This window comes from Corvus hawaiiensis, chromosome 5 (genome assembly GCF_020740725.1).
Source record: "Corvus hawaiiensis isolate bCorHaw1 chromosome 5, bCorHaw1.pri.cur, whole genome shotgun sequence".
NCBI lineage: Eukaryota > Metazoa > Chordata > Aves > Passeriformes > Corvidae > Corvus > Corvus hawaiiensis.
In genome coordinates this window covers 48,812,747-48,833,955 of record NC_063217.1, presented here as the reverse complement: position 1 = coordinate 48,833,955, position 21,209 = coordinate 48,812,747, and the positions used below count along the sequence as shown (strand labels likewise).

The following is a 21,209-nucleotide window of genomic DNA, read 5'->3' as shown; positions in this document are numbered from 1 at the left end:
AAAAATTGATGATTTGGGTTTGACTTATTTTGCAGCACTACTGTGCATTCAAATTAAAATCCAGTTTCAACTGGGGTTTTTTTATACAAACAGGGTAGGTGCCTCTTTTACTGCTTATGTGCAACTTCATAAAAATTTTATTCTCTAATGCTCAAAATAGTTATTAAATTATTTTAAATCTCTTTAAACAACAATAACATCATATTCTATTTTGTGTAGACTTTGTACACACACAGAGTGTATTTGCTTGCTATGGAAGTGTGACATCTTGATTAGATTGTGACATCAGGAATACATTTAGATAAACCTGGGATCTAAGTCCACATTATTGATGCTGAAACTTCTCTAAGCTGCTCCTTAGCTCTGGAGATGACTAAATTCCGTGCCCCAATGGTTTCGGGCTCCCTATGTTCCTAAAAGTACGTATCTTGTGCACATGTTAGAATTCCTCCATTTCCACAGGCTCAGCAGTTCAATACCTTTCTAATGATGTTTTCAAGCCTATTCTAGATCCAGGAATGCAGCATTCCTCCACTTCAGACATCTGGAGATGTTCAAGCTGCTTGGTAATGGCACTCTTGAAACTCCAGTTGTTGATGTTATTGCCTTTTAAAGGCTACTTTCATGGAAGAAATCTTTCTTTATAAAGCAGAGAACTGATGCCCAGGAAAATAAGGTCTAAATTCTTTAATTTTCCTGATTCAGACCTAATAATCCTCAACAAAATTTCTACCCACCAGGCTACAGGCTTTGCTTTGTAAAAGTACATGTTTCTGTTTTCTTCCTCTGAAGCTTAATCTACAGTATAAGGGGAAGACTCTCAGATTCAATCATCCAAATAGGAAGTAAAAGAGTGAATACAGCTTTGCAATCTATTACTCTCTGCATTCCCCTAAGAAAGTGAGATGTCCCTCCAATCTTTTTGTATTTCAACACGTGACATCTAACATGAAATATGTTAGATCATGACATCAAAGCACTGGAAAGGAAAACAGTGCCTTGAAGCAAAACAGGCAGCCTTACTCAGTTCTTCAGGAAAAATTGTTTGGCCTGTATCTTCATGCTCATCTTATAAGGCTGGGCACCCACAAGTGAGGCTCTGCAGCACTTCATTTCAGGAAAACAAAGTTCTCTGGATCTCAGACACAATTTGTCAAACTGGCGTCCCACACCATTTGTAAAAACTGGCTGATTAAATTAGCAGCTTTTCATTGAAACAAAACATGCATCTTACTTTGTGTTTAAGGCCGTAATTCACTTCCAGCTCCATGAGCAGCACGCTCTTTCGCACATTTAAAGTCTTCTGGAGTTCATCAAAAGTGGAATGAATATCATCTACGATGCTAGCCTTTTGGTTGGTTAACTGGTGTATGATTTCAGATATAAAATGAAGTGCTGAGTCAATCTCTGGAAGCCTGAGGGAGGAATTAAATTACAAAGATTGCTGTTTCAAAAGTCATTAAACATTGGCCCTTGCCCTGGTATCTTTTGGTTAAACCCTCTCATCAGCAGGCTGTCTTTACATTTGGTCATTTCCCAGAAGTAAGTTCATTCCTTTTATAACCACACAGTGGGTCTGGTCTGATAAAATAAGGCTAAGCCACAGTCTTCCCCTGTGCAAATCCATTAGACTTTAGGCATTACCAACAGTGAGACCTTGGATCCTCTGTACTTTATACTGTATATCTACTTGAGAAGATATAACCAGATCTACCCCACTTTTCCTTTTTTTTAAGCCTTGTTGCCACCATAGTGTTTGTACCAGTCTTTTTAACACCCAGTATTATTTATTTAGTTATCATTAAATTAACAACTGGATAGTAGCTTCTTCCTTAGCATTTTATGCCCCTTCCTTGGAGGACACCTGCATTTCGAATGGCCTCTGTTTTGTGAAAGACATATAGGAATCTCTTTTCACTAATCCCTCAGTACATCCCACTCAATGGATTTTTTGTCCTTATTCTAGCTGCACTATCCCTGTTTCCAAGGTAAATACCCGTGGCACCAGCACATTAAAATATCTACCCCAGTTAGCACAGGAAGCCAGTGATAAAACTGAAAATGGAAAATAGTCAGTAGAGTCTCCATACCTTTTGTTGACAGCATCCAATTGGACTTGGAGGGAAGCCTTGTGTTGCTCCACCACATCCTTGAGTGGTACAGTGGGATGCTCTGCGTGTTCTCCCTCTGTGCACTCCCGGCACATGGCTGTCTCACAGGACTGGCAGTAAAACTCCATCACCTGGAAAAGTGCACAACTCTACACTCAAACATGGCAGCAGTAATATAACTCAAAGCATATCTTACTGAGTCTTGAACTCATTTATTAGCCAAGCTCTGAGACAAAGCTTCTGTTTTCTTATGCACCAATAATTTACTGCCTAAAAGATGGCTGTTATTCTTACACATTTTACATCAAAATGCTCCTTTAAAAGCATCTTATTCTATCATAAAGTGTCAGAACAGCAGCCTGTATACAATGCTGGACTTCACTGCTGGTCTTAACATTGTCTTTACACTGTGTAATAGTAAGTTTTGGTGTCTCTCATGCACTCCATGAAACAACTCAAAAAACCAGGCATTCAACTACCCTCACTAACTTGATCCTTAGTTGTCCCATAGTGTCTGCTAAAGAAAGTGTAAACTTAGGCTGCTTTTCAGAACAAGGCCACCCTTGGAACACAAACTCAATGGAAATCACCAACCAGCATGTTTATTTGTTAGAGGAAAGCACCCTAAATGAACCAATGTGCTGCAGGGAAAAATCTCCATATCCCATTACTAATCCCTTAAAACCATTAAAACCTCATATCTGAGATTGTAATAGGAGGGCTGATCTATACTTGAAAGAGGAGGAGATTGTTTCAACCTGTTAAGTACCTAGCAAGATGCTCTTTAGAGATAAAAATAGATCTTTGCATGTAATAGATTCTGAATATATTCATGAAGGGAAAGAAACAGAGAAGTGCTGTAAATCGTATGTTAGTCAAAATAATGCACACGTGCAAATTTGGCATGAGACCTTTTTTTACAGCTTGGAAGTCCTTAGGCGCAAAGCATTTTAGGCTTATTAAAAAAGGATATAAGGGAATTCATAGTATATGCTTCAAAGCAAGACATTGGCAGCTCTTTTGCATTCAGAGCATAGCATCAGAATCTTGAATAATTCAGCTGATGCTTCTGGCACTCAGATATTTGCACAAAGATGGCTGTGCTAGAGTTGTTGGTTGATGAGATGGTTGTGTAGAACCAGCTGTTTTCAGGTGAGCAGAGGGATTTGTAACAGCACGGGGCAAAAGAGCTGGCTGCTCCAAGGCATCTTGAGAATTAAGGAGGGGAAAGAAAGAACCATGATTTGCACGTGGCTATTAGCATTAACAGGGATTTTCCTCTGATAAGCTCCTTTCCATCTTATTCCCATTCTTCCCTCTTATCTCAGTTCACAAGATATGGGATTCACATGCCATGAGGGTTTAGTCATTTGTTGGCCATTCATGTAAGCCACTTCGGAGAAAATTTAAAAGTTGCTCCAAATAACCTGTGTAACATCAAGTAGATCAGCAAGGGGAAAAAAAAGTAGACCTTCTAAACAATGTCAACCCTCATGAACACTACTCCAGTCACTGTGAATTTAGCAGTCTCATTGTAGTAGATCCTCCGAGGCCTGATAGTTACTTTGGTAGGCACTGTGATGTGATGCATTCTTACAGTGCATGGAGGAAATAAGTTAAACCAAGTGTAGGATTTAAGTTCTTTTCAAAGGCTTCAAAAGTCTGCAATCAGAAACAGCCAAAAGGAAGACTATTCTATTAGGAAACTCTGAAATCTTCTTATATGGCCCAAAAAAAAAAAAAAAAAAAATTCATTTCTTTTGAATGAGTGTCCAAAATTAATCTTTCTGCTCTTAACAATTTAATGCTCAGGTTCAAGATATTTCAACAAGCCCTTTATTTATTCAGTATTTTTATCTTTGGATACAGTGATTAGAATAAGTCAGTATTTCTGTTTTCTATTGAACACCCCATAACACATATCTTTATATTTGCAGCCACATATAAAAGAAAGGAAGCATCTCATTGGCATAATGAAGTTCAGCCTAAACAACTTTCTTCCTCTTTATTCAAACATCAGAGAAACACGTAAGCTCAAATGATAATAGCAAACAGATAACAAAGACCTAATGTGTATCTATCTCTGCATACAAATAGTTGTCTTTGCCTCAAATTCAAAATGTTTGGAGAGAAGCAGCTTTCATTTCCCACTACAATTATTGTACTGTGCATAGATGAAGGAGAGGGAAAACCTAATATTAATACAATTCAGGCTTCAACTCTCTAGATAGGCTGATTTCCTAAGATTTTTTTTCTAGCATCTCTTAATCAGGCAAGACTAATTTCTAACTACAGACAGACTTATTACTGGCTTTTCATCTCCCCCCTCCATGCCAAACATGGGCATCACATTTTGTACACTCCCAGAAAACTTTTCACTGTGACAGGTTTGCCTTACAAAACATCTCAGAAAATGACATTTGCCTGAACCTCTCCTTTCCAAATTCAAGAGAGCTCTTGGCCAGGACATACTATAGCATCCAGCTCTGGCTTCAGCTGTATTTCCACCAAATTCAACGAGAACATTCCCATCAGCTGTAATGAAGTTTGAATTTCAGAACCCACTGGTTCTGAAATCCCATCCACTAATTCCCACCTTAAACCAGACCAGCATATTTCAGCACTGCGATGTAATTACAGACCCATGCGCATCTTCGCTACTGTAATTCAACTGAATTTACAGAAACCTTTAAAATTGCATAATCAAGGATGCAAGTACTTCTGAACTAGATTTCACAATGCCAAGACACACTAATTCCAGCCCTTCAAAGTTCAGGTCTTGAGGAAAAAGTTCTCATCAATCCCAAGCCCCGCTTCTCTAAAATCACATTGCTCATCCTCTGCTTTCTATTTGTTTGAATTGAAAGAGCAGTCTACAGAAAAAGGATAAGCCAGCTCTTTGCCACCCACCTTCCTCATGTCACACATGCATGCTTAATTCTTCTGTCCCAGGGCTAGTGTGTACCTTAGCTTTGTATGATTTGGCTTTCAGAAGAATGCAAGTTTGAATTACCTGAGGGTACCTCTGAAATACCTGATAAAATTTAGAACGTGGAGTTTTTTCCTCCTGAGTCACAGCTTTTGCCTTACCCATAGATTACACTTTAATGGGATACACGAGTAAGTGACATGGTGAGAAGTACAGAGGTGAGGAGAAAAAAAGAAGTGTTTAAAAGGTAAGTAAGATATGAAGTCACTTCATCAGAATATCAAGGATAGATGATTTTTTATTTTTCCAAGAGAAGCATTCAGGCAGTAAGCAACACCTCCACAAGTTCAGGAAATGTTTTTGTAAGCAAGATCTTATGCCTGTCAAGTTGCCAAGCTATGCTATGATCTTTAGAGAAAAAGCTAGTCAGAGAGAAGGCATTCTCTCTTGTTAAAAGTGTTTAATTTAATACTGTGTATCCTCTCTTGTTACATCTAGAGGCAGAAAATACATTGCCCCACCTTCTACATTGTAAAAACACGGTCGACTCTGAGCTGGTTTTCAGTTCAAATTCAAACAAAACCCAAGTATAGACATTTCAGAATGGGTGACTGCAAAGAGGCTACACCACTCATTACATACAATGGAGTTAGAATTTCATAGCCTTCTCTGCTCTGGCTGCTGTATCTGCCCCTAAATTATTGTAGATCAATGTTTCCAATCCAGAATGCTTTTATATACAGCAAGAGCTGCACGTGTTTAGCAGCTGAGAATAAAGCCAATCTTATTTTAATGTGTAGGTAGAAGATAAGAATCTTCTAGTATGTTCAAAAGTTCCATATGTGCCCTATTACCCTGATTTAACAAGAACATACATTTGTGCTCCGTGTTGTGTCAAAATAAGAAAGCATTTTTTTATAGTTCAGGCACAGGTAACCATATTCTGTATTAAGATACTACAAGCTGAGTTTCACTTTTCATAAGAACAGACAGAACAAAGATGCCATAACAGAGGATGGGAGGATGTGCACAGAAGGAATAAAGTAAACATATACACAAATGGAAAATATGAGTGATGGGAATAGTGGACCAACTGGGAAGGGAAAGTATCTAATCTACATGGCCTGAGGAAGGCTAAGTTTCAAGCTGACAGGCAAGCAAATGAGAAAATATCTCTGCATCAGTTTCTATCTCATTTTAATCAGAGAGGTTTAAATCCAGGATGGCTGAAATGATTGAAAAAACTTGTTTAAACAGAAACTTATTTCCAAGCTAATACGAAGAAAAACTGGTAATATTTAAAATAAATATTTGATGCAAATACTAAAAGTACAATGGGTCTGACCCTACCCCAAGCAACATGTAAAAATTAATGGAGGATGGATTTAGTGCAGAATGACTGCTGGTTTTGCAAAGGCATTCTCCTCCAGCTGCCAGCTCAATCCTTTTTCACTTCCTGAAGCCCCCAGTAAAGCTACTAGTAGCCAGGCACTTGAAATCATAGAATACCCTGAGCTGGAAGGGACCTACAAAGATCATCAAAGTCCAACTCCTGGCCCTGCCCAGGACCACCCCAAGAGTCACACCATGTGCTTGAAAGCATTTGCAGAAATGCTTCTTGAACTCTGGCAGGCTTGGTGCTGTGACCGCTTCCCCACGTTCCAGGGAAGATGTTCTGGGTGAAGATTTTTTAGATATTTCCTAATATCTAACCTACTTGCCCCACAGTGCTCTTCTGTTCTGAACCTATGAAGCCAGCATAAGCCCATTTCCTCAGTGAGGCCTAAGGTGGCCAGCACCTTGCCCTGTGCACCCTTCCAGCCAGACCCACCTGGCCAGCCTCAAGAAGCTCTTCCCAAATCTTACCTCAGCTCCTCCCATCACAAGGACTAATACGTGCACTTAGCTTTTAATTTCTTAGCTTCAAAAAGCTTTAAATTGGAGTCATCCTCAGGCTATCCCCAACCCTCCCAGATACTTATTGAAGCGAGAGGATGTTCCCATCACGCACTATTCAGCATCCTAAAAGACACGCTATGTTTCAAGGCAAGCCAAGTAAGCTAGAGGACTTACAACTGCACCTTTCCCTATAAAGGAGTTCTCAGAGAGGTGTAAGGTAGCATATTTTTGATTGTAGACAAGCCAGGTTTTTTTAAACATACCCAAAGAATAATCACCTGATAATTTAAAATACAAAACAAGTAACACCTTAATTTTGACTTTTTTCTGCATTTCACAATCAAATGGCTCCTAACAGAATGGCTATGTCAGAAAAAAACAACGGTTCATTTTAAAGAAAGCAAATAAAATGCAAACAAAACCTAGGAATGCATTAATCAGTAACCAGTACACACACATAGGTACAGTACCCATTAAAAAAAGTTACACCAGTTATTCATTAATCAGAGTGTACAGCATCAGTTCTGCAAGTCCACCTAATTCCAACAGAGATATTCCTCTGTTACAGTAATCATTACCTATCAGCTGAATTACTCCTCTACAACCAATGTACCTACACTGAGTATCAAATAAAACAGTTCCCAGAAAGTTGTCTTAAACTACTGACACATACTTCTTGGCTTGCACAGAAGCACAACATTCAGTTTACAACATAACATCACTGAGTTTTGCAACGTGATCCACTTACATGTTTGCGTAAGCTTGGCTATGAGTCAGGAGCTCATATGCCTACCATGAAGTTACACAGGTTAACACAGAAAATTGTGAAGTAAGCAGAGTTAGAGGTGTTCTTGCAGTAATCTGTGAATATTTTCTCAGTTGGGGGTACTTGCCAATGAATACACTGATATGATTTGAGGATGTATGTGGGGACACACGAGGTAAAAAGAGTAGGTGGAGGGAAAAAACAAAGCAGCCTCCAAAGACTGAGATGAGAGACCCACAAAACACTGCAGATAAACAGAAGCTCTCCATTTCTAGCCTGTGCTGACCCAAAGCATCCTCAGATAAGACTCACTTTTATCTGGCTCTATGTTAATATGTTCACATTTTATGTTAATTATGTTAATATGTTCACTTTTGGTACTGCCCCAGTGTGCAGATTAGTTAAACTCATAAGGTCCTTGTCACATATTGCCTGAACAAACACCCAAGTACCCACAGCACCAGTTGATGCTACAAGCACGAGGGCTAGGGAAACCCAACCCAAAGCAGTAAGGGCACAAGGTTCAGTACTTGCAGGATAATAATTTTGACCAAATGTGCCAAAAGACAGTATCATCCCAGATTACTGGTAAAATGAAATAATATGATGACTACTTCATGATGCTCCACTAAGAACATTTGAGTCAATTTGAAGAATTACTTGTCTTTTGCTGATATACTATAAAATCAAAGAAATAGTGTGATTCCACTTCCCCTGCTATCTCTTTAGTAAAAAGTATCCATGAAACCCAGACAAGTCAGCACATGTCAATACCTGTACATAGCACAGGAGGCTGTCTCACTTACATTTCCATCATGATTGGGGCAGGAGAGCGGTTTGCCTGCAGCAACAGCAGTGACAGTCTCCAGGATGGAGGACTCCTCAATGCTGTTGTCCGGCGTTCGCTGCAGGACATCCATGAGGTTGGTAATAAAGAAGTTGTTCTGGAGTGCAGAAACCCCTTTCTCTGGCAGAATGGAGGTCTGGCGGCACACGGGGCAAGAAAGGGTTAAGCTATGGGCTGGAATGTAATTCTGTAAACACCTATGGGCAAGGAAGGTAGAAGGAGAAAGAAAGGAAAAGTACCATCAAAGAAGGAAAAAAACCCCTTTCATCAGTTAAAGAGATAGTTTGAAATAGTGCTACCCCTACTTATTAAAGGAAAAGTACATCAAACAGGCTTCTGATGCAAAAGAAGTTATGGGGACTATTCTTTTTCTTTTAAAGCTTCTTTTACTCTGCCACATGAAAAAAAGCAGACATCATTAAAAGAGTTATATGCCCTTTTCTGAGATATTCGTGCAGTTGATCATACTTCCAGACACCTACTGCATCCTGCTCACAGGACAGTAAAAATTATAAACTATCAGACAAAGTCTGACAGACATAAAGTTGCATCAACATTTGAGCCTGTGCCTTTAACTGACTAACCAGTGGTTGACCCTCGTCTTTCCAACAGAATCTCCTTTAATAACTTGTATTTGTGGGTTTAGTGTTTGAGAGGTAAAACATGGTCCCAATGAAACCAAAGGAAATTTTTTTCATTTATTTCAATTAGGAAAGTTATTTGGCAGCTACCCAAAATCAACAGAGCTTTCTTTACGACATAGGGAACTACCTGCTAGCTTATCACAGTTTGTGTTAAAAGGAGTTTTGGAGGAAATTTTTGTTTGTGTTTGACTGGGAGGACAGTGTTGGGGTTTTTCAGAAAAAATACATTTCACAGATTATAAATCTGACACAAAAGTTCAGCAACCAACAATATGCACAATATCCAGAAGGCTGGCTTAGGTGAGACTAAATGCCACTTTTGGCCTTGAAAATGAAGTTAACACCTGCTGGGCATGCAACATATAGTTGCATGCAATATACTATATTCAGGATGGTCCTGTAAGCAGAAGCTTTGCAGAATGCAGTTCTTAAGGGAAGCAGTGCTACTCCGGATTCCTCATGAGATGCCAACTGAGAAAGTGTGACCTCACACAGCTCCACAGCTCTTATCCTTTTCCAAGGGCTTTGGTTGCACCACTCTTCATCTTCCCCAGGCAGCCCTCCTCCTAACCCCCCAGTACGGGCTCCGTGAAAGGAGAGCTTAGGCTTTGCACACCAGCACTACACTGGAAGAGTTCTTCCAGCCTCTCTCCATAACCAGATCAGCCTAAGAAGATTACAGTGTAAACCAGAAGCTGACCTTAGGTTTTACACATGAACACAAGTCAGGAAACTTAACACATGATGGTGAAAATCTTGTCTCACTGACTTCAGTAAGAGTTTCAGTGCTGCTTTTTTTAATGCTGGGATTTCCTATTCTACAAAAGACCAGTTCACCTGACACAGTCAGAGATCCACAATTTTTCTTTCACCCTGTGCAAAGTCAGAGACCACAATTCTTGCTAAGAGGTAGAAATCTCCTAAATTAGTGTTTACACCACATACCATTTATAAAAATTCTCCTGCCATTCAACATACAATCCAGAGTTGCATCCCATCAACAGATGAAGAACTCTAACCACTAATTCTTCATCTTTCAACTTTTCTGCAGATGCTGTATTTTCTCCACAATTTGATGGATAATGCAACATTGAAGTATTATTAAGCACATTCAGTTCACTCAGCTGAATACAATAAAAGGCAGGTTGCTAGTTTATCACATCTCTTTCCAGAAGAGTTTTCCCACTTCAGTCAACCAAACTGCAGAATAATGAAGACACTTAATCACAGGTTATTAATAATGTATATATCATGTCTAACCCTTGGACATTAAAGGCTGGGATAATTACTTATTGGCTTAGTAAATCAACAAAGAAATTTTTTTTATTGTTTCTAATTATATGATAATCAGAATAAATTTGAGACCATTAATTTGAGGTCCAAATTCTGGCTATCATCACCTTTCGCACTGCATTAACTGTATTCATTAGCTTAATTGGATTTGCTTTTTGTTTACTCTTGCATAAAGGGAAGGTATTCCAAATACGCCACTGCTGTCTCTTCTTCCTGCCTGCCACAAATGTGTTTTTCTACATCCCTGCCTCTCCAGCCTTCCCAGAGTTTATCATGCCTTAACATGACATTCACAAGTAAAGGGAAAAGTCCCTGTCCACTAAAGGATGCCTTGTCCTGTTCTTGCTGCACGACACAAACACTGAGCTACCAGCAGGAGGAAAGCACTTACCTCTCACAGAAAGTGTGCAGGCAGGGAAGTACTTTGGGGTTCTTGTAACGGTCCAGGCATATGCTGCAGATCAGAAACTGCTTGTCAATCTGACGGACCACAGGACTTGGGATGTTGGAGCCTTCACTGGCCATCCTAGACCACTGACATATGGGTCCTGTTCCCTTCTACCCTGCACACTGCTGGAATGGAGTGGAAAAGAAGAAAAGAAGAAAAACAGCTTATAAACTCCATGAAATAACAAAATCACTGACTAATCCACTCATGTTTTATCCTTATGCAGGAACTCATATTTCCAAACCAAAACAAGAAAGAATTGAACTTCAAACATGGTTTATCACTGATGAGAGCCAGGGAAACAGTCAGCAACATCTACAACACCTCTGTCTGAGCATTTGGGAAAGGCATGCTGCCTCTGGACTGAAAGAGTTAAGGGGCTGTCTGGTTTTAAAGAAATCCCATGATAAAAACGTTCCTGCGCCAGTAGGTTCAGCCAGTGCTAACAAACATCGGATTTCTTACATCCACAGTACCGCTGGCAAAATGCTCTAACTGGAACTGCACCAGCCAGTCAAATGGCTGCATCACAGACAGAGTTTGAAAATGGTTCACCTAACAATTTTTTTTCCCTTGTCAGTGCTGGTATTGCCAAAAATATGGTAGATTTTGACTCCAGGAAGCCCCCAAGAAGGAAGCTCCAGAACCAGCCAGCCCCTGGAAAGGGAATGCTCAAATTCTGCATCACCAATGGGGATGAGGTAGGCAAAATGAAAATCCTCCTGATAAAAGAAACAGAGCAAAGAAGAGGCAACTGGTAGCCACTGAGAATGAGCAACAGTAGGGTGAAGGATACATGAAGCGCATCCAAATAATAAATGCAAGAAAAATGTCATTCTAGGCAGAACTAGTAGTAAGAATCATGTTTCTAGGACTGAGAATTCTTCACAACCTGGCATATAAAGCATGAAATAAAAGGCTAAGAAAAAAGTCTACTAACTGTTAGAATTAAAATTGCAGGTTAAAGGGATGGCAGCAGGCTTGGAACACCTCCTGTCCTGCAACAAGGCACAGGGAGAGAAAAATGTAGGTTCTTTTGAGCTGGAGATACAGATCATAACCAACAGAATTAATACATGAAAAGAGAAGACAGGAGGAAAAGGAAGAAAGCAACCACAGAAAAAAGTAAACTGCCTGCTAAAATAGTTCAGGAAAACCTGGCAAGCAGAGTCCCTGGCAGGGTGGCCCAGCAAGAGCTCCTCTCCATCAGGATTTCTAGTAGGCTGAAGTGCCGAGAGGCGCAGGCGCGACTCTGTCGCAGCACCGAGTTCTGCCAGACCTCCCGCATCCACAGCGGAACAGGGGCTCCTCTTCTCTGTGAGCTGCAAGCCTAGCTGGGCTTCTTCTCTGCAGGTACACTCCTGAGGGGTCTAACTTCTTCCTACACAATTTCTACCCCTTTTCAGTCACCCATTTCAGACAATTTGAGATCTAGCTTGAGGGCAGTTCAGGCTTTCCAAGACAGAAACAACAAGCCCTCTGCTGATCATGCTCATTCAAAAGTCACTCAATTCTACAATGATTTGTGTGACCTGTATAGCATTTTACTGTTAGTGTTACATTAGGTCTTCTTCCTGTGCTTGGATGAATGGCACACTAATCTGTCACAGTTGAACCCATGCTGTTCTTCCTGAGCTGTGTATTTAGCCATACCGGTATTTTTTACTTACTGCACCGAGCAAGGGGCTATTTCTAGGATAATGACAGTGATTATGGATCATAAGTCAGCTGTGCTGACATCCCTGATAACAGGTTCCTGGGGCATCGCCTCTGTGTTAGCAAATACAGCAGCATAAAGTTATTCACAGTTCAAATTCATCCAACAGCAGTAACTGACATTTAATTTGATGGAAAACACTTATGGCAGGCCCTTTTATTTCCTTTTTTCCCAAGGAAGGGGAAACTGCAATGATAAAAATTGCTCTAATAAAATATCATGTTTGTTCATGACCCAAAAATGCATGATTTCAGGATTGATAATATTTGCATGTCTTTCTCATCTTTTAAATTTTTTTAAAAATTTCTTTCCCCACAGTAAGATAAAATGTGAGTATTACGTAAGCAAAATTTTTTTTCCTATTTAAATGCCATAAATCACACAAAATAAACCCTAGGAGATCAATTAGCAAACCATGTTACTTTTAAAAAGCTTGAGTTAAAGGTGGCTTTACAAGAAGTGGAACCAAAACATCTGGCTTTTACAAAACAGAGTAGAAAGACCAGGCAATCAAATACCTATTAATGTATTCATACATTTGACAGCGTAACACGCAGAACATCGGTGACATGTTTCAAAAGGAAAATTAATTTCACCACTTACACAGCTGTGTTTGCCTCCCACTCTCCCTCCCCAGACGTTAGGGGCAGGGACCCAAACAAAACAGGGAAGATAATCAGAAGCAGGAGGATTTCTTATCAAAAGCAGAGTTTCCAAATTGGACACACAAACAGTATAATTTTTTTGTTATAGACTGAACACAAACTACTGGAAAAAGCTGTACTTAAGATATGAAAGAATAGGTCACTAGTGAATGCTGCCTGTCATTTAACAGAAGAAAGTTCTCTAGCAACCAGGTATTTTTTGTATTTCATCTTTCCCTTATCAAGTAGAGCTACACCAGCAAACAGTGCTTACACAAGAAAATCTGCTGCTGCCTGAAAAAAATAATATTGATTTAATCTGGTTTTCATCTTAGTTTTTCACATTCCCCTGATGTCATTGCAAAATGAAGTAATTCTTAGCATTTCATACACAAATCTCATGCCAATCGCTTTGTTTTTCAAATGCTCACGCTTTAAGCTTTGTCAATGAAAGAAACCATCAATGATTCAGAAATAAGTGCTTTTAATATTCTATGTTTTGTCTGAAATGCAGCAGCCCATGACTGTCATTTATGCCCTGTGCTCACATAAATCAGATTTAAAACATGCACCTGGAAACAGAATTTCACCTGTACATTTCAAGCTTTGGCCACTACCTGGTACAACAACTTCTTACACAAATGGTCCCTTTTAAAGAATCTTTTGAGTATGGGATTTGCAGGATTCTGCAGCCTCTCTAAGGCAACTCCACCTTTGATGTAATTTTGATGAATATGATGTAGCTATGAGAAGGATGATTTTGCCCATTTACTTAATGAAAGCAACTGTACAATCAAAGACTATCTGAAGAAAATCTGGGGATTTTAGACAATGTTTTTGAATTTCACCAGACAGTATTTTTTCTGATTTACTGCTATGCTTGCAGCAACGTAAGTTTTAAATGTATTAGCAGTGGGAAATTTCGCAAAGTAACACTACTTTTACAAGAAAAATGTTCTCTTTTTTAGTAGCATCTTCTGAGCTCAAAAACTGCCAGAGCGCTTTTCAGAGGTTCATTATGTCTCTCAATCAAAAAAGAGCAGCTGAAGCATGAGCTTCGAAAACAAGGCTATCACTTCTCCATATAGTTACACTTCGTAATTTAATGCAAAGCCAAAGGACTAGGAAACATTGCACCAAACAATTATTACATTGCACCCCACCCATTTATCTATAACACACACACTCAAAACCAAGTTCGGGTTTGCTAAACCAAGTGCAGTAAAGGGTTCTGAAATGTACACCCTTTGTCACTTTTCTGAGGCTCAAAGATCGCTATCTTCCCAGCCACCCCAGAAAAAGCGTAACTCCTTTTCCTTCTGCTTGGAGATACGACCATCGATTTTTATTTAAAATATACTAGACAGCAAAGAAAGGAGAAAACAATGGCTCTCTAAGCTAGTGGAAAGCTTTGCCCCTCCATGCATGCATGCCTTCAGGAACGAAGACAGGGTGCGGCCCCACCCATATGAAAGGAACTTCCTATAGCACTGGAAAAGGGGGTAAAGAAAAAATCACATTAGGTATAGCAAATGACAGTTCCAGAAGAGTTGTTTCAGGTAAACAGAGACATGTAATAGAAAAATGCACCTTTTCTACAGGTATCCTCAAATGAGCTTTGGAATTCTTGAAAATTCTCTATTAGTTTCCCAGCCGAGAAAATACACTGGGGAATCAAGTAACTGTTCACAGGATTTTATTCCTAAAAGAGCAGAATTCTGTGTTACTGATACACTGCTGTCTCTGAAATCAACCCACCTAGAGCTGCAACTAGCCTGAAAGTACAGCCTGAGGAGAACAAACTGCTTGCTGCTTGTTCATCCTCTTCTTATCAATGGTATTCACAACCTAGAGGGTCTATTCATGCACTATGAATGAATAGGTTTCCAATAGCAACGTTTCCAAAGGAACAGTTAGGCCTCCAGAGCCATAAGAAAGGGTGGGGAACCCTCAATAATGTTGCTTCAAGGACTGGGGGAGTTGAGGCTTAAAAGTCCTTAAAACAGATAGATCACCTGTCCACAGTCTGTAGGAATAAAGAACAGATTCAAGCCATTTCTAGCAGCAGCCCCCAGATCAGCCGATAAGAACACACTGAGCAAATTAATTATCAGAACCGCCACACAGTCCACTTGTGTAAAAGGCTTGATAAGCTAAATTTGCATTCCTTTCTCTCCCACTCTTGCAATCAGCTTAGTGCCTTGCTTAAAACACAGCAACCCTCTTCATTCTTACAGCATGCAAAAATGTAATGAACGATCGAGGGCCAAAACAGGAGCAACCCAGCAGCAGCCACCAGGAATAACACTGAGCAAACTTGAGCATTTCAGACCTACCCATCTTTGTAGAAAAATAGCTTAATCAGTGCAGTGCTGAGGATAAAATCCTTGCAGGGACGGAGCTGCAGTTCCGCAGTAATCCAAACGAACAAACCATCGTCTGTTAATATTTCAATCCTCACGCATAAAACTGTTAAGGAATCCCTATCACAGTACAGTCATTATTAGATGCACAAGAGATTTTGTGCTCTAAGGAATGACGCTCCATTCCATGAAGAGGACAGGTGGAAAGAAAAATGGAAGAGTAAGAGGAGGCCCAGTGAAGTCGTCATGAATTTTTTTTCCTCCCTGGGTCATTTACAAGTGGGAGACCCCTTCAGGATTCAAACCAATCAATCTTTATTTAGCACATCTTTTTCTCACTCAGCCTGTGTAGAAAGACTGCAGCAAATGGTGCAAGGGATTGTGGGATGGGGATGCAGCAGAGAGCTGCAACCAGATTCGCTGGGTTATTTTTTTTTCCTCCCTACTCAGCAATCAGCTGTTCCGAGGCTCCGCGCAGAGCCATTGAATTTGGTCACCAGAATGTTATTACAGGATTAGCAGGCGGAGACAGCTACCACTGTGCATCTGGCATGTCAATGCAGCTAAGAAATACATATGCAAATATTACTCACAAAACGGAAAAAGGATTTAACTCCAAAGGAGAGAGTAAATATTACGTAACATCCATTACCAGGACAGTTGCCAGAGATAAAATGAAAGCACTTTCGTTTATAAAGAAGATAAAGTTTAACACTTAATGATTCCACTCCGATTTCTCCAGGATTCAGGGTATTTCTTGGAACATAATTCTTCCCTACTCCAACTTTCAGAAGCAACAAAAGACCCCACAAACACTCTTTGTCTCTCTCCAGATGTTTAAAGCAGAAGCAAAGAGCCTCTCCAGGAAACTGTGCTAGTGACACACAAACCAGCAGCAGCTTCTTGTACCACAGAGCCGTATATTTGACCCAACTCCATCTCAAGTCAAATATTCAAGGCAGCAATTAGTAAACTCATATTCAAGGAATTTGAGAATCAAGGCTAGCAGACTGTTCAGCTTTTCTATAAACATTAATGCAAAGGTGTATTATCATAGCTAATCTATTTACTTGCTTAAAAATTTTAAAATTCATAGATCAACTCTGATTTTACTAGGCTGTTACCAAAGAAATCAAAAAGAAATTTGGTGCCTGCTATTTTTCAGCTATGCAGAGAAGGTTGTTAAAAAGATGCTTGTGAATACACAGACACCACTGAAGTAAAGCAACATAGAATTAGCTTTGTCTTCCAGTATAACAGCTGGTGGGTTTTGCAGACCAAGGTAGTATTTGCATCTCTAAATACAGTGTATCTTTTCTTTTGAATAAACGAAATCGTATGCAAGTATTTCAGCTAACTGAGGCTAACAAAGCTTCCCACAAATAAAAGAACACAAAGCTCCATTTGCATCAAGAAGAAAACGCGTGGGGCTTAAATACTCTCTTTGCTACCCTGACTTAATTAGGACAGATAAAGTTATTTTAGAAGTTTAAAATGTTGTCCTAAGCTCTTTAAGCACAGTTTCCAGAATATAATATTTATTCCATTCTTGAATTGATGAGCTAAATAGTATTATTAATCATCTAGTGTGATTGAAATGTAATCTAAATTCCTGTTAAAAATACAAATTCTGCATACATCCTTTACTTTCCACTTGGTGATCATTTAGCCAGATCATTTTATGCATCAGGCAGATCCAGCCTGGTTTCCCTGGACAGTGCCCACAGGGTGAAGGCATGTTGTAATCCAGTTTATAACCTGAAATGAAACATCAGGCAGCGTGTGTGCATGTATTAGGGTTTGGGGTGCCTGTGCCAAAATACTGTCCCTCTGATTCCCTTAACATGTGCTGAACTCAATCAAAGAGAGAGCACAAGGTGTTTCATTTTAGCTCTAACATTCAGAAGCAGAAGGCATTTGTACAGCAGGATTCAAAGTTTTTAAAAAGGCCAGAGATTTCAGGCATGTTTTTGGAGAGGTGAGTTTTTTATATTTGGTTCGGGGATTTTTTTAGTTTTCTTTTTACACTGTGTGGGAAATCCCTATTGCAAAGAACAAGCAACAGATTTCACTCCCACAACAAGAAGATCCAAGGCCTTTTGTTTCTGCCACTGGAACAAAGACACTTAAAACAAAAATTGAGTGAGAAAATTCAGGAGTGGGACCCCTAGAACTGAAGTGGAAGACTGTCGGACAGAAGCATGCAGACATCATATAGTTGCTTGCTTTCCCTTGCTCATTTCAAAGGCCACATTTACATACACTAAAACAGAATGACCAGTATCACTCAAATTACTATTTCCATTTATGGTCAGTAGTAAGGACTGCATACCCCTCAAAACAGAACTGATCCCATAACATACCTCATGGCCAGAGGAGACTGCTGGAGCCACAGCTGCAGCCACTCTCACAGGGATATACACCTCCAAATGAGACATTGCTTCAAAGTGCTGTTCCCTTATCATTAACTCTGAGAAGTTGCCTGCTGACAATGAGCTGATACCCCACAAATTATCCTGCTTCTTCAACAAAACAAAAGCGTGCTACTGTGGCAAGGAAAATGAGACAAAAGCCATAGCATTCCCCCTGAGATTTTACTTGTTACATGTTGATATGTGGGTTTCTTCTCCTTAGTGAAGAGGAAATGGATTCTTAGCTCCAGGAATGATCTTGCACTTTACCCCCATAGCAGTTACAACCAGACTCTGAACAGGTTTATTGTATGTGTATGTCTTTTGTCCTCGGAGCTGGAAGTGGGGATGGTCATTATATGCTGCACTTTGTTTGTTGTTTTTCTGTTTTTAAGTAAAAAAGAATAGGCTACTTTTCCTCAGAAAATTGCTGCATTTCATTGTTGCTGTTGACTTATCTGTGTTACTGCTGACCAGTGAAGAAAGTTCTGGAGAAGAAAATACATAGTACATGCCATCTTCATAGTGCCATGGAAGAGTGATATAGCTTCTGTTGTCATTCCCTGTAAACGTCCTGGGCTTTGAATAACTTATTCTTTTCCCTGTTCCAAACACAACCTAAATTCATATTCTTAGGGAGGCCATAAATAGTAAGGTACCAAAAAAACTCACAGTTAACTTACAGGCCATAGGTAGATATTAGTATCTTCTCTAATATTAAATAAATCATCCAAACACTCCAAGTTAAGATTAATGGTCTGCACTGAAGCCTGTACTATAAACTGACTGAACGGAGTAGTCTTAAGTCACGCTGCTGTACAAAAGAGATTTTAAGGTCAGCAGAAAAAAAATTATTGGGTTCGTTCAAACTAAATCACCAGCAAATACAGTCCTGGCAATTAAGGCTGACTGAAGAGGTGTGAGAGACCAGAAATCAATTACCCAAAGCCAACATGCTGGAAATGAGGATTAGTTTAGGAACACAAATACAGGAGAGGATGGGCTGTTACAGCCATCACCCAGCTCCACACAGCCCTAATTTGACCCTGTTGCCAGGAGAGCAAGTGGGGTGAAACAGCCAAGCTTTGTCATTGTGGAGCCATGCCTACACCAGGAATCAAAGGGCCTTAGTCTTCCTCATGAGCCACTGGCCTTTACCTTCCCCACTGTGGCTGTGCACCCATGCAGATCCAGCAGCTTCCAGAGAGCAAGTGCAACTTCCAGCCCTCACTCCACATCCTCCAGAAGCCCAGGCTGTAGCTCACACTAGCTGAGAAGAGCAACAGCTTCCTCCCGCTGTGGAGGGCACAGGGCATGTCTGTAGCCAAAAGCCAGAGGGCATGTCTGCCCCAAAAGGAGCTCTGCTAGGTCTTGGTTCCTCCCCACCAGCCACAGCCGTGAGCCATGGTCACTCCCTCATCTCATGATCCAGCAGAGCAGATGCTTTTTCCCAGAGCTTGTGACCCAACACAAGAGATTTGTCATAGCCTGGGAGGCAAACAACTTGCCTGGGATGTAATGCTGGGTTGCTGGAAATTTTCCCAGCAGCCCAGCATCCATCCTCCTGTGACTTTGCCACCTTCTTCTATTTCCTTCTACCTTCTGCTTATGCCTGGTTTAGCTTGCCAAGGTTGCGGCTTTTGCAGCACAACTGCAGCACGGCTGGGACAGCCTGGCCTCCCCGCTCAGCCAGCGTGAGCCTTTCTGGCAGGACTGCACTTCCTGCCTCTCTCTGCCACTGAAGTTGCAAGTCAGGCAGCACCAGACACAAACTGCTTTTCTCCCCTTCGTGTTATTCTGTCTCTTCCCCCATTTGGGTATTTGCCATTGAGGTGGCTCTGCAGTCACCAGAAACAAGCTCTGTATTCCATCATTCCTTTTGCATGGCAATGGGGTCACCTCCTGTACCACTGTCAGATGCAGATATCATGAATTAGGTTTCTTTTAAAGGTTTTCAACTGCTAAAGGCACAGGAATAACAGGAATAGAAGCCACTACTACAAATTCAAGCCTTGCTTAATAGCATTACATGTTTAATGATTTGTTCCTTTTCTTCCTCCTTTCCCCAGCCTGTAATCAAAGCTTACAAAAGGGTGAGCACCTGAAACATGGGTGGACCTTTTAAGACATCACCATACTAATGCTTTATACTCCAGTTTGTAGAGGGAAGGTTATGGCTGGCATCTAATACCTACTTTTCTTCTCTCTCCTCATCCCCAAAACTTATGCCTCTGCAGTACCCCCTTCTCCACCACCCTTCGGAGGTGAATAATCCTGCTTCTATCCCCAGAGACCCCATCTCCCAGCTGTCCTGTCCTTGGAAGGAGAGGGGACCTGCTGGTGGCTGCCCTGCACACACCAAGGGACAAGTCTGGCAGGTTAGAGCTTGTGTGATCACACAATCATCACCGACTGAGAGGCTCTTTGTCTGTCTGAGGTTTTCAGGGCCTCATTCTGGGTCAGGGTCTTGCACAACAAATCACAAAACAGCTGTAACACACTGAATTTACTGCACATGCAAGGACAATGCCTCAGTGGGCAACCATGAATCCTCAACCAAATACCGCAAATTCTCAAAAACGAGATTTCAGAAAGAAGGGGTAGGAAATGAATGGAAAAGGACACACCAAGGGAAATAATAGGATAAAAGTATCAGGTTAAATTACAGCATCAGAACTCTAATTTAGGGCCCTTTCCATGTTTAATAAAATATCATATTCTCAGGTGAGCTCCTAAAAAAAAATCTGCAGTGAGGTATGTTGAAGTAATTATTTCAGGGGCTAGATGTTGTACAGTCATAAGTAAAAGAATTTTAAATTGTACACTTGACATCCAAAGCAGTGAGTCAGAGTAGCTCTACTGAAAAAACCCTACCCTACTGGTACTATCACCCTTACAAATGCACATTTTTGACTCTCTAGGTCTACCTATTTTGTGAACACTGACAGATCTCTTTTCAGCCTTTAGAGGTATACACAGGTATACACAGGCTCAAATAAAACCAAGCTGAACTGACAAATAATTAAAACTGCACATCAAAACACTGCTGCTTCCATAAACATCTGCTGTGAAATGCTACTTGAAATAAAAGTGCTCCATGAAGACTCCATACTAATTACTGTTAACACGTCCAGGAG

The 21,209-nt window shown here is 40.4% G+C and overlaps 1 protein-coding gene across 14 annotated transcripts in view; it reads right to left on the bottom strand.

Annotated features, from left to right (window-relative positions):
- Positions 1-21,209, bottom strand: part of TRIM2 (tripartite motif containing 2) — a 95,191-nt gene that overhangs the window by 34,644 nt on the left and 39,338 nt on the right. For 8 of the 14 annotated variants that reach the window (XM_048303443.1, XM_048303439.1, XM_048303437.1 and 5 more), the window contains 4 exons: positions 10,881-11,062; positions 8,512-8,749; positions 2,091-2,242; positions 1,235-1,415 (listed from right to left, as the gene is read on the bottom strand). In XM_048303443.1, the coding sequence (XP_048159400.1) occupies positions 1,235-1,415; positions 2,091-2,242; positions 8,512-8,749; positions 10,881-11,014 (705 nt within the window). In that variant the 5' untranslated portion in view covers positions 11,015-11,062. Of the gene's footprint in view, positions 1-1,234; positions 1,416-2,090; positions 2,243-8,511; positions 8,750-10,880; positions 11,063-15,634; positions 16,032-21,209 lie in introns of those variants that run through there. The other 6 variants (XM_048303445.1, XM_048303446.1, XM_048303434.1 and 3 more) reach the window with 5 other exon arrangements.